Source organism: Aspergillus foveolatus, assembly GCF_047715535.1.
Source record: "Aspergillus foveolatus strain CBS 279.81 unplaced genomic scaffold BDW70scaffold_30, whole genome shotgun sequence".
NCBI lineage: Eukaryota > Fungi > Ascomycota > Eurotiomycetes > Eurotiales > Aspergillaceae > Aspergillus > Aspergillus foveolatus.
In genome coordinates, this window is record NW_027396094.1 from 25,791 (window position 1) to 38,340 (window position 12,550).

At 52.8% G+C, this 12,550-nt stretch overlaps 4 protein-coding genes across 4 annotated transcripts; 3 read left to right on the forward strand and 1 right to left on the reverse strand.

The window, feature by feature from the left end:
* Positions 1–1,072: 1,072 nt before the first annotated feature.
* On the forward strand, positions 1,073–2,284 carry BDW70DRAFT_137770 (uncharacterized protein). Its single transcript, XM_073737099.1, has 2 exons — positions 1,073–2,065; positions 2,149–2,284. The coding sequence occupies exon 1, from the start codon at positions 1,669–1,671 to the stop codon at positions 1,948–1,950; it is 282 nt and encodes a 93-aa protein (XP_073595137.1). The 5' UTR covers positions 1,073–1,668; the 3' UTR covers positions 1,951–2,065; positions 2,149–2,284.
* Positions 2,285–2,319: 35 nt separating this feature from the next.
* On the forward strand, positions 2,320–5,188 carry BDW70DRAFT_137771 (alpha-galactosidase). The gene is made up of 4 exons (XM_073737100.1): positions 2,320–2,375; positions 2,428–2,792; positions 2,857–3,463; positions 3,551–5,188. The coding sequence occupies exons 2-4, from the start codon at positions 2,687–2,689 to the stop codon at positions 5,088–5,090; spliced, it is 2,253 nt and encodes a 750-aa protein (XP_073595138.1). The 5' UTR covers positions 2,320–2,375; positions 2,428–2,686; the 3' UTR covers positions 5,091–5,188.
* A 3,416-nt stretch (positions 5,189–8,604) lies between these two features.
* On the reverse strand, positions 8,605–10,389 carry BDW70DRAFT_168871 (uncharacterized protein; the record flags this gene model as incomplete). The annotated part of the gene is made up of 2 exons (XM_073742565.1): positions 8,605–9,551; positions 9,634–10,389. 2 exons carry the CDS (start codon positions 10,387–10,389, stop codon positions 8,772–8,774), a joined length of 1,536 nt encoding a protein of 511 aa, XP_073595139.1. The 3' UTR covers positions 8,605–8,771.
* Positions 10,390–10,795: 406 nt separating this feature from the next.
* BDW70DRAFT_168873 (uncharacterized protein) lies at positions 10,796–12,477 on the forward strand (the record flags this gene model as incomplete). Its single annotated transcript, XM_073742566.1, has 2 exons — positions 10,796–10,951; positions 11,011–12,477. Exons 1-2 carry the CDS (start codon positions 10,808–10,810, stop codon positions 12,475–12,477), a joined length of 1,611 nt encoding a protein of 536 aa, XP_073595140.1. The 5' UTR covers positions 10,796–10,807.
* Between the last annotated feature and the right edge of the window lie 73 nt (positions 12,478–12,550).

Below are 12,550 nucleotides of genomic sequence, written 5' to 3' on the forward strand. Positions count from 1 at the left end.
GTGTAAGATTCGAGTAAAGGATATGGCCCGCGGTATAGCCACAATGACTGTCGCCAGGGCTTAGCGCGCCTTACACAACGCAGACACATAAAGAGGCGGTTATTATGAATTAATCTAGATTCATTTAATATAAAGTTATGTAAGTTAAATCCATCAGAGGCTGTGATATAATATGACATGATATGATACTCTCTGGTTCCTTGAAGGGAAGTGGTACAAGTTCCTGCAGACCCTCCACCGCAGAATAATGTAGACTATCGACGCAACCTCACTTCAGTGATCAAATCTCCCTGAAGAAATTCCGCAAGTATGAATGTGTCTATGAGTTTGGCGCTTCTGATGCGTTCGCTGCTTGCGGTGGTCATGGCCATGTGAGATGGAGGTGGGGGCGCTGGGCGGTGGGGGCTCTGCTTATTGATGATGGTAATATTACGGGTTCTGCGTTAGTTATGGCTGGGTGGGGTGTTTCTAGGGTTTGTGTTGAGTTCTATGATTGAACGCGTTATCTTCAAGAGAATTCTGTATGCTCAGAAAGGACGAAATTCGGAGAAAGCTCGGCCCTAGTCCTACGGTACACACGGAAAGGCGTTCTACGTTTACCATCTGCAGCGACGGACTTAGTACCGTTATTTTGGGCTTATATTTCGAGTTCTCATATTGCATTCCTTCAAGTTCTGAGCTAAAATTAATATTGAGAATATAGACAGGACATAGTACTGCGTATAATTATTCCATCGGGCGTCGTCCTGGGGTTGTACCCTACTCGGAACCATACCCCATGCAGCTAATTAGGTGCTTGGGAAAGTGGAAGAGCAAACAGAGGAATGAAGAAGAAGCAGGGCAAAGGTAGCATATTATAGAGGCTTGACTATACTATTTGGATTAGGGCAGCTTGATTTGGCCGCGAAGGAGCCATTTTCGACTTTAGTGGTGAGCTGGGATGGACAAGCTTGCTGAGGCCGATGATTTGATTAATATGAGCCCAGGAGGGACTAGAACGCTTGGGTGCGGGATAGTGGTGCAAAGCACGTGTACATTAGAACAACGGCTCACTGCTTTGAGAGTTAATGGATGGAAATGCGGCCCTTTATGGACGCAGATCCATTGCCGCCGCCAAGTATCTTCGGCACTTCCCGTCAGCCAACCGTTCAGGGCACGCTTTCAAGTCCTTGGCGAATATTCGGGCTAGATATTCATTCGCATTTCCTGTATTCGTGGCTTTTTTGCCAGACAAAGTAGCTATATAGATTGGTTATACTGCTGATGTCCTGGATTTTAGCCCGGAAGGCATTCAGGTAAACTTGATAGTCATTTGTTCATTGGTTTCAAGTCACCGATGCCACCGTAAATATATCTTTGCCTACATTCCTGTCCCCTTCATAATCGGCGACCTCAAAGCTTTTTGGATATTAAATGGAGATACTCGTATATATATCTTGTTGTACACATCTACTGGCTCTGATCGGAGCCAAAAAGAAAGCACAAGACGACCGCTCAATATTCCTAGCCAGTTGTCTAGACGCAGGCGGTTGCTACGAGGAATTCGGTCACGTCAGATAGGCAGCGTGATATGATTCACCCTGGCGTGATTGAGCCATAGCATGAACTACACCACTAGCGGTCAATGGAGCTCATCTAGGACTTCGAGAACTGCATATACTTGCGAACATGGTTAGACCGCCATACACGAATGACCGGATATCCAGCTTAACGCCACCGGTCCGAGAACTCGCCGGGCTTGACCAAATACCGGTGAACCCGCCCATGCTGCCGAGTCATCTCGGCACTCTGGGCAATAGATCTGGTACGGTGTCGCGTCCAGTCCCATCCGAGAAGCGGGGACTCATTTCGGCCCTAGACCTGCATTGCCCCATTGCAGTTGCTGTAATGAATGACCGACAGCAGCTGGTGACTAACGTACTCTTGGCGCAGACCAGCCGCCCGGGCTAGAGCCGGGCTAGAACAGTATAATAGAAAATGCTCCGTAGTAGTTATGCATGTGTTGTCTGATGAACACGAACAGGCACCGGTCCCTCGAGGAATTAGCTTTTTTTGCTGGAAACATCTTTCCGTTCCAGAAGGAGCAGAATAGGATTAGCCATGTTGCTGTTACACTTAGCTCAGACCTCGTGCTTTAGAGCTGCTCACCCATAGAATGGCGGAGAGCAGATTCATCCCAAATATACCTAACACGACATTAAGCAGCCTATAAGCGGCCATTCGGCCATTGTGGTCGAGCCAGACCACTACCCGTCGTACGGTATGAAAGGTGCGCAGTCCAGGATACCCAGGTCGGGTAGTTATGCTAGATAGGCGCAGCCCAGAAGAAATCCATCCCCCGCACGTCAACCCACTACTTGCATTGTATAAATCAGGTGCTATTATCCGTAAACCTCGGATTATGACATCATTAATATATTTTTTCAGAGCGACCTACCCATTCAGGCTGTGCCAAGGCCGCTCGGCCCGTCAATCTTCCCCGGATTCGGGCCCCGGTGGGGACTCCGCAGCTATTGTGGGGAGAGCTGGAGTAGAATCCCCCGAAATTTGCCCGGAAGGTTGCGGAGGTCCTCCGAGTTCTCGAAGGGCAGGCAAGAACAAATCCTTAAATGCTAGCTTTTCCCCGCGTCGGTATGACTTAGCCCAAGGAGTTGGAGTGGCTAATCCTAGTGCTACCATTACCACCATGTTCCGCTCAACGGCTACGGTGGCCGCAGCCACCGCCATGAGCCTGTTGACGGCCACCGGCCATGGCTCGTTGGCAATTGCGCAGGGTACATCTGGTTCCAATGGTAAGTACATTCCGTTTTTATGAAGTATACGACTAGTAAGTTGAGGCCAGCTAACATTCCCAAGCGGTGGTCGTCGACGGGACGAACTTCGCCCTCAACGGGGCCAGCATGTCCTACGTCTTCCACGCCAACAGCACCACCGGCGATCTGGTCTCTGACCACTTCGGCGCGACCGTCAGCGGCACCATCCCGGCTCCAAAGGAGCCAGCCGTCAACGGCTGGGTCGGGATGCCCGGTCGAATCCGGCGCGAATTCCCCGACCAAGGGCGCGGGGATTTCCGGATCCCCGCGGTGCGCATCCGTCAGACGGCTGGGTATACTGTCAGCGACCTGCAGTATCAGAGCCATGAGGTGGTCGACGGTAAACCGGCGTTGCCGGGCCTGCCGGCGACATTCGGCGAGGCGGGGGATGTGACGACGCTGGTTGTACATCTGTACGACAATTACAGTGCCGTCGCTGCGGATCTCTCGTACAGCGTGTTTCCAGAATTTGATGCCGTGGTTAGAAGTGTCAATGTTACGAATAAGGGAAAGGGCAATATCACGATTGAGAATCTGGCGAGTCTCTCTGTGGACTTCCCGCTCGAGGACTTGGACCTTGTCAGTTTAAGGGGTGATTGGGCGAGAGAGGCGAACCGGGAGAGGCGAAGGGTAGAGTATGGCGTTCAGGGGTGAGCATTCTCTCTATATCTCTGTTTGATCTAGTTTTCGTCTTGTCACCTTTGAACGTGGAGCAAGATACTAACCACGTACCTTAGATTCGGAAGCAGCACCGGCTACTCCTCCCACCTGCACAACCCCTTCTTCGCCCTCGTGCACCCGTCCACGACCGAGTCCCAGGGCGAAGCATGGGGCTTCAACCTCGTCTATACTGGCTCCTTCTCCGCACAAGTCGAGAAAGGATCCCAGGGTCTGACCCGCGCGTTGATCGGCTTCAACCCCGACCAACTCTCCTGGAACTTGGGACCCGGCGAGACCCTGACGTCCCCTGAATGCGTGTCTGTGTACAGCAAAGACGGAATTGGCGGCATGTCGCGCAAATTCCATCGTCTCTACCGCAAGCACCTCATCAGGAGCAAGTTCGCGACATCGGATCGGCCGCCCCTCTTGAACAGCTGGGAAGGCGTCTACTTTGACTTCAACCAGAGCAGTATTGAGACTCTGGCCGAGCAATCCGCTGCTCTTGGCATCCGCCTCTTTGTCATGGATGACGGCTGGTTTGGCGACAAATACCCCCGTACCTCCGACAATGCAGGACTCGGCGACTGGACGCCGAATCCGGATCGGTTCCCTGATGGACTGGAGCCGGCCGTCGAGGAGATCACAAATCTGACCGTCAACCACACCTCTTCTGAGAAACTGCGATTCGGCATCTGGGTCGAGCCGGAAATGGTCAACCCTAACTCGAGCCTCTACCGGGAGCACCCCGACTGGGCCCTGCACGCTGGCCCCTACCCACGCACGGAGAGACGCAACCAGCTCGTCTTGAACCTGGCGCTCCCCGAAGTCCAAGACTTTATCATCGATTTCATGACAGACCTGCTCAACAGCGCGGACATCTCCTACATCAAGTGGGACAACAACCGCGGCATCCACGAAGCCCCGTCTCCTAGTACCGACCACGAGTACATGCTGGGTGTATATCGGGTCTTTGACACCTTGACAGCGCGATTCCCCGATGTGCTATGGGAGGGATGTGCCTCTGGTGGGGGCCGCTTCGACGCGGGTGTTTTGCATTACTTCCCGCAAATTTGGACGTCGGATAACACCGACGGCGTGGACCGAGTCACTATACAATTCGGCACGAGTCTGGCCTATCCACCTTCCGCCATGGGCGCACATCTCTCCGCCGTCCCGAATCACCAGACGGGCCGCACGGTGCCACTGGAATTTAGAGCGCATGTCGCAATGATGGGCGGGTCGTTCGGACTGGAGTTGGATCCCGCCACACTTCAGAATAATCCAGAGGTCCCGGAACTCATTCAGATGGCAGAGAGGGTGAATCCTCTGGTCCTGAACGGAGATCTCTACCGCCTGCGTTTGCCCGAAGAGAGCCAGTGGCCGGCGGCACTGTTTGTGGCTGAAGATGGAAGCCAAGCTGTGCTCTTTTACTTCCAGCTGTCGCCAAACGTCAATCACGCGGCGCCCTGGGTCCGGCTCCAGGGACTTGATCCGGAGGCGAGCTACACTGTTGATGGGGATGAGACGTATACTGGTGCGACCCTTATGAACCTGGGTCTGCAGTACACATTTGATACAGAGTACGGGAGCAAAGTGGTCTTCTTGGAAAAGCAGTGAGTAAAAGAGGGCTATTACCGTGAGAAAGAATTCGCGTGTATATACCCCCAGTGGATTGAGAGTCCACGGGCACCGAATTCAGGAACACTCAGTATCAACCAATTATAAGGCTTCCATGCATGCTTATACAGTTTGAAATAGTAGTAAAAATCCTCAAGAATTAGAGCTAGAAGACCGGACCCCACTAGAAGGGGCTCTATCCCGCCATCTTGACAGAAGAGCTTCACATAATGCCTGTCTTAGCATTTACAGTCTCCAAGCACTGCCTCGATCTCTAACTGTTGCTGTACCCAGTTCCTCGACTCTACCGCAACAAGTGAGTCGACCCGTAATAACCAAGCGGCTGCCTGGGCCAGGGGCTCTCCAATCTGCAAGCTTCGCATCACGTTAGGGTTTACCACCTACAAGAGACACTGAGAGGTATCCCATGGCAAGTGTCGCTTATTGACCCCTTCTTCAGGAGTGCGAGCTTGTTTTGGATTCGCCGTTGAGGCTCCTGCCGCACTTCCTTGCCTTGCAGCGAGGGTGATTATGTTTGACGGTGCTTGATAAGGCATCGCCCTAGGACGGCACGCAAAGCAGCCAAAGCTCTGCTGCTTAGTGTACCCGGACTGCGTATCATTCTCACACTTTGGAAGCGAGCTGCCGGGCTACGGAGGCAAAGCGATCGCGAACGAGGAACGGCTTTTCATCCAGCAATTGAGATACTGTCGAGCTGATTGAGTGCCGATAATCTCTACTCAAGCGGTCTTTCAGCCGTGTGATCTAGCCCCAACAGTGCGATATCTTGTGCAAGATGTCATCATTTGTTGGGTTGGAAGCCCAGCAGGCTCCTAGGGCATGTAAGGATCTTGGTGGCATCGGATTCAGAGACACTCCATTAGCCAGTGCATATGTTTACTCTTCTTTAAGTCACTAGAGAATGGAGGAAAGTTGTTGAACCCATTTCACTCTGAACCCTACAATAGGCACAGGGTTAACCGGTTCCTTTGCCACGTCATGAACCTTTTACATAAGAGTACAATAGCAAGAAAAACTCATTTAGACATCAGCTCTGGATTGGGCTAGCTCCCTTCAGAATCAAAGACCCTTGTCATTGTATTTGGCCGCCCTACTGCACCGCACAACGCTTATTCTATTATTACTAGTTATTAGCCTATTGATTGCTATAAGGCAAAATAGACGGTGCTGAGAGGAGTATTGAGCCTGTGGTTATTGACCTAGAGGCAAGCCCTTTCATGCCTACAGGCATGATTAAAGGAGGCCTCAAGACCCTATCTACCAAGCATGGGCCTGGGATAGTGTGTTTTCGGGATAATCTTACTGTGGCATAAAGTACCTGTAAACGTATAGGTTACCTGGTAGCATTTGCAAGAGCCTTGTACATATCATCCGCGAATAGTACTTTTAAAGGTAGTACCTGTTCGTCTTTAAGAAGATGTAGGGCCCATCCTGGAAGAGGTGGGTATTCATTATTTCCTCAGCAATGTTCGCACCTTGAGAATACCTTCCTCATTTGCGCAGTGTTTCATGTTTATTGGAGACTTGACTGCAGATTCCAGCGCAGCTTTCAATATGCTCGGCTAACTGGGAACGGCAGTGGGGATGAGATCTCGCAAGATGCGCTCAACTTGGGAGACAGTTAAATCGAAACGCGTCGTAGCCATTCTGGATAGAAGAGGATGTGACAGGTAAGGAGTGTTTGTTCAGATGAACTTCTGGCTTGTATTAAGGAAAATTCTCCCAAAACAGTCCTAGAGTTTAACGAGAAAAGAAAAATAACGAGGAGAACATACAGTAGTTAGTTAGGAACCATATTAGCCCTAATCCTGCCACTGATCTGCTATCGCTATTGGTTGTTAAGCAATAAGTAACATATTGCAGGCAATGGCCTCATCTACGGATTCTGAACTCGGAGTCAGTGAGATACGCGGCAAGTTATGTGGGCAACCGCATCATTCATAAGCCTATAGCTGCCTAGATGGTGCCTTTGTTGAACATCAATCAGTGCCACTCATAACAGTACTGTAAGAAGAGCCTCCTGGCCTCAAATACGCGCCATGTGCCCCTGACTTATCGTCAATGCCTCATAATTCCAAGAGCTTGGACTATCACTCTGGGCGCGATACTCTCGTACGGATTGACTTGCGAGGTACGGTATCAGGTAAAACGTTTGCCATGGCTGTGGTGTTCCCGATAGCCTGGGAACACGCGCAAAGACTTAGGGAGAAGTAATGCGGAGCCTGAGTTTAGAGACATTACCGACTCACGGAAGACAACAATTGAGTTGGGGAGGGACTGCATTTTGCAAGACTATATATCTGGCCAATGCCTGCAATGGTGGCTGAGCCTAGGTAACTCAAAATCTCTCGTCCACCTGGTATCAGCGAGGCGGGGGATTGTTGGTCTTTGGAAAAGTGGCGCATAAGCTGATATGTGCAAGTCGTCCATGTACGCAGCAACTGTCACTTTTATGCGGTCGAGGATGATCAGTAGGATGCCTTCTGATCTGGACTCCATGCATGTGCTAGTGCTTTTTGAGGCTAGCCCAAAGCCGCCAGTTGCGAATGATGTTATGTCTTAACCTGGAACTGATCCCGTTCGGGATTTGAATGGTGATTGATGTATGACACAAAAAATAATCGATGTTTCATACCATCATCCATGAGTTCAAAATAGGGTCCTCTTTTGAGACAATCCAGCTCGCCGAGACACTCCGCAGCGGCGCAGCCAAACACAGAGCATCATCACTGCCTGCTTTAGGCTAACCGTAGCCGCAGGCATCCGTACTGCCAGGCGTGCCTTGTTGATAACCTCTCATTCGTACCTCAAGGTATCCTCACTGTTATGGGCCAGATACACCTATTTCATGGCATTATGGTGCCCTACCTTCCAACCGCCGAGGTCGGAGCTATCAGCCAACCAGCATGTTGCTTCACTGTATTGATTTGAGCACCTGCACTGATGAGATTTACAGAGAGTTTGATCGCGGGCAATGGCATAGATAAAAACAAAGCCTCCGCCGCCGGAATAGGACAGACCGTTCTCGAAAATGTGGCCAAGACGCTGATCCCTTCAGTGCTAATTTTCTAGTGCGGCGGGATACACGGGCAGTTATCTGCCCTTTAACAGGGACCAAAAATTAGACGGGCGGCACTCCACATACTGCTGAATCCATGGATTGGAGGTCTTGTGCTTCAAGTTCCACGGTTTGAGGATATTTACAAGAGTATTCGGTCTCTCATCCGAACGGCCCGGGTCTGAGACGCTTTTAAGCTCGCTCGAAGTCTAGGCCAGGCGGGCCCTTCAGGCGAGGTCGTGAACGACATCGCGAGTAATCAGCATACTGGTTAGGGCTCTAGTACTAGGTAGGCGGCCCAGAGTTCGTCTACCCATCCGAGAGTGTAGATAATCAACGAAGCCACGGACGAGCATGTTGAGAATAAACAGTCATTGTATATTTGTGTCACAGATCCAAGGGTATGAGACAAAAAAAGAATGAAATAGAAGTGTTGATAAATGTTCATCGCAGCCAGATCCGGAGCCTGCCGGATCCCAGATTGGCGAACTCTCGTACAAAGAAAAGGCGCTGCTCTAGCTTGCTATGAAAAGTGTGGACCCGAAGAAGAAAAAGAATAGAGGGGGAAAAAAAAGGAAAATGAGGAAATGAAGAAACGTCCACTACAATCTCGCCTGAACAACCGGCTTCGACCGCTTCGAAACAACCTGAGTAGATCCCAGATTTGCCTTGACCCTCTCCATAAACGCCTCCATCCTGGCGGGATCATAATACTTGGAATCAAATCCCATGCTCAATGTAACCCGCCCCCAGAGCGAAAACATGCCCACCCACGCACTCGGGTTGATCTGGCGGCCCGTGTGCACTAAGTCGTGTGTCCTGATGCTCACCCTGGACGACGCAAAATCCCTCTGAAGAGGGAGCGCGCCCTGCGGCGAGAAACCCGGCGCCTGGGGCGAAGGGACGGGCTCGCCCTCCCCGGCAAGGTTGGCGATAAACCTGTCTGCCGTGAAGGAGAGCGTTGAGATATAATGCGGAGAAGTCAGATGGGGTCCTAGCTGTGTGCGGATCTCGCGTGCGAGAAGCAGTATTGTCTCCTGGGTTGAGGTACCGGGCACAAACCACTCCGGCTTGAATGGAATCCAGAGGAAGACGACGTCTGCGGCATTGGGCACGCGGTGGCGCCCTTCGGTATCGACCCAGCGTCGAGCGTTGCGTGTCATGCCGAGCAGAGCGCCTGTTTCGTGGCCGCGTCCGTAGATCTGCTTGATGGAGAGGACTGTCGCTGCGGCGGCGGCGAAGGTGATGCTGATCTTTTGCTCGGAGAGAGCCGCTAGCAGTGCCTCAGATTCGGCCAGTGTGTACCGCAGTCTTATACAGTGAGTGCCGTGAGGACGGGCGGCTGCGTCGGGCTCAGGGTACATGGCAATAGACTGGGGCATCTATCTCAGAAGTCGGACCCAATCAGCAAGGCACATTCACAGCAGGGAACCAGAAAAAAATTACACGAAGGGGCAATCGTACCTTTGAAGTATACAGCTCTGTCTGGGCCAAGGCGCCGTCAATAGCCCGTTCCTTTTGCTCTTTTGTAGGCTGGTATCGTTCTTCGTATGGAGTCATGGGCGTAAGAGGCAGCCGGGTCTCGAGGCACGAATAATCTAACTCGCGGACGTCGAGGTTTCGGTCACCGGGCACCTCTGTAACCGTGCGGAAGAAGTGGTTGAAGAACTGCACGACGCTGTAGACATCGGCCAGGACGTGGCTGAAATTCCACACGAGACAGTGTCTCTCGGGATTCTCAGCGTTCGCCGCGCCCGCCGTCACAAGGTAGAGCATATTTCTCTTCCCCTTCGTCGGTAGACGGCGACTGTAGGTCATGCGAGCGACATCCCGCGCATCTGCGTCCGAAACGACGCGGAAGGTCTCGTTTAGCCAGGCTGCTGCCTCCGTAGGGGTCTTCAGAGGCTCGAACACCAGCCGCTGCGGGAGCTCCGTGCCCGTGGATATCTGAATGGCGATCTCGGGGCGCGTAGAGTGGCAGAGCAGCCAGGCGTTTCGAACGCGTTGGATCAGCTCTGCTGTGGACAGGTTCGTGGTGAAGGGGAGCTCGACGGTCAACTCTGTGTGTCCGTCGCGGACGTTTTGGTTGTAGCTGACGCCGGATTCGGTCGCAGCGCATTCCCGCGTCCAGCAGTTCTCGATTCGGCGCCAGATCCCGGTGCCGTGAACGGTTTCGTCGCGGTGAAGGCCGGGCGACTGGTGTTGGATTGGGGTTTCCATGCTGGATAGGCAGCTGGCCGGTTGGACAGAGAGAGAGAGACGCTGGGTAAAGCAAAGACTGGCCTGCGCGTCAAGAATGTCTGTCAAGTTTCAAGCTCGAACAAGGGATGCAGGATCAGATCAGATTCAGATAGCTGTGACAAGTCAATCCATGTCCGAATGCATCCCTGGCGGCGATCAGCAGGATCGACGTGGTAAGAAAGTGGAAACATTGCGGTGGACCCTCGTAAAATATCGATTGACGCCACCACGCCAGGGGTCTGATAGTCTTCGGCGCTATTGCAGGCCAACGGCGCCGATCGGTTGGGTATCTACCCTGCGGTCAATGGCTGTATTAGTTTCTCCTCGCTGCTGCCATTTCTCCAGCAGAGTACACTGCGTGGTCTACGGGTGAGGGTTCCCAAGCAGCACCTTCATCATGACATCCCCAATTCAGCAGCCCTATGAGACGACTCTCCCTGAGCCAGTTTCGGAATGGAAGCTATCAGGGAGAAACCTGGTGCGACCCCTTCGCGGTACCGAACTGTTGGTGAAGTATTCTGAGCACTACTGCGATGGAAACGTGAGCCCATCCAACTGCACCCCCCATGCAAGCACCGGGCTAATGAACTACTTGAACAGTTCCAATTGACTGTACAATCATCCATCGAGACTCCTCTGACCAATGCGCAACTCCGCCGCCGCCACCATGCGGCTTGGTACCGGACGCGCCTTATCCACCCCGTCATTGGCGTTGAGTTCCCAGCCCTATCGCACGCTTCGTACGCTCTTCACCACACAGCCAAGGAGGCAGAGCATTGGGCTTCACGAACATGCATCGTCGAAACCGATACGACCATCAACGACGTGTATCTGGCCCGCTCGCGGGAAAAGGCGTCCCGCATCTCCATGACACTCGTGCTCGACCCCATCCGTGGCCCGCGCGGCTGCGTCCTGAACATGTCGCACACCCTCATTAGCGTGGACATCTTCCTCATAATGCAGGAGTTCATCGCCCAGCTTTCACGCCCGGATGCAGAGGCCGGCTTCGCGGGCGTATTTTCGCCCGAGGCAGAGACGATGCATGCGATCATTCCGCGTCTCCCGCAGTCTCTGAGCCATGTATACTTGCACCCGCACACTGGCGGCCCTAGACAGCGCCAGCTCACGCCCAAAGACCTTCAGGATGCTCTTGAAATGTACCAGCGCACCCAGGACCGCTGGTCTCGCTCGTCGATCGGGATTCCGCTCCACCCCAACCACGCAATCAGGCGCCGAGCTATCCATAACAAAACCATCTCTTTCGAGCCCGCTGAGTCCCAGGCTGCATTCAAGTTCCTGAAACAGGCCGGTGTCTCCCTGACTGCCGCGTTCTTCGCCTCCATGACTGCCGCTATTGCACAGCGGTACCCTTACCATGCACCTTCACTCGCAGCCGCCTCTGCTCCTACCTCTGGGCCGCGGAATGTAGAGCCGGAGCTTGAACCCGAAGGAGCGCACCTCCTATTTTCTGCGCACGGCCGGCGATGGTTGGATACCTCTGCGGCCAACGGCCGGGGGCCCGTCACGATGCCCATCATCCCGTCGAGCGCCTGGGTGTCAGCCAAGGAGGTCGATCTGTGCCCAAGAACGCAACGGGGTCTACTCAAGCTCGCTGCCGCCATCGATGTAGCGCAAAATGAAGACATCACCTCTCCACATATTATCCCTGTCTTCGATCAGCTGGCGCCCGAGCTTGCTACCGCTCTAGCCAACGCTCATACTCCCCCCAGTAGCCCACCTCCCCCACCAGAGCGAGGCCGACCAACTCTCACATCGCAGGGCCAGTTCTCGAACGGCCGTGACCGGCAGAGGGCGATGGGGATTCGCGGAGACGAGGCAGATGCGGTCCGGATGACGGACTTCAACAGCGGTGGCCGAACAACAGACCCCACTGTTTGTTTTGCGCTGAATAGCTTCCGCGATCAATTGAGGTTTAACATGCTCTTTGACGAGAAGTTCTTTGACGTGACAGAGGTCATGCTCTTAGGGCATGAGGTTGCCGGCATGTTTAGGCGGTTGGTTGGGCTTGACATGGAGCAGCAGTGGAGCGTTCGGGCGAAGCTGTGATTCATTCCCTCGCTTTTTTTTTTTTTTTTTTTTTTTTTTTTTTTTTTTTTTTTTTTTTTTTTTTTTTTTTTTT

Coding starts and splice junctions, on each gene's coding strand:
- BDW70DRAFT_137770 (XM_073737099.1), top strand. CDS start 1,669: ATGGTTAGACCGCCATACACGAATGACCGGATATCCAGCTTAACGCCA.
- BDW70DRAFT_137771 (XM_073737100.1), top strand. CDS start 2,687: ATGTTCCGCTCAACGGCTACGGTGGCCGCAGCCACCGCCATGAGCCTG. Junction 2,793..2,856: donor GGGTACATCTGGTTCCAATG/GTAAGTACATTC, acceptor AACATTCCCAAG/CGGTGGTCGTCGACGGGACG. Junction 3,464..3,550: donor GTAGAGTATGGCGTTCAGGG/GTGAGCATTCTC, acceptor CACGTACCTTAG/ATTCGGAAGCAGCACCGGCT.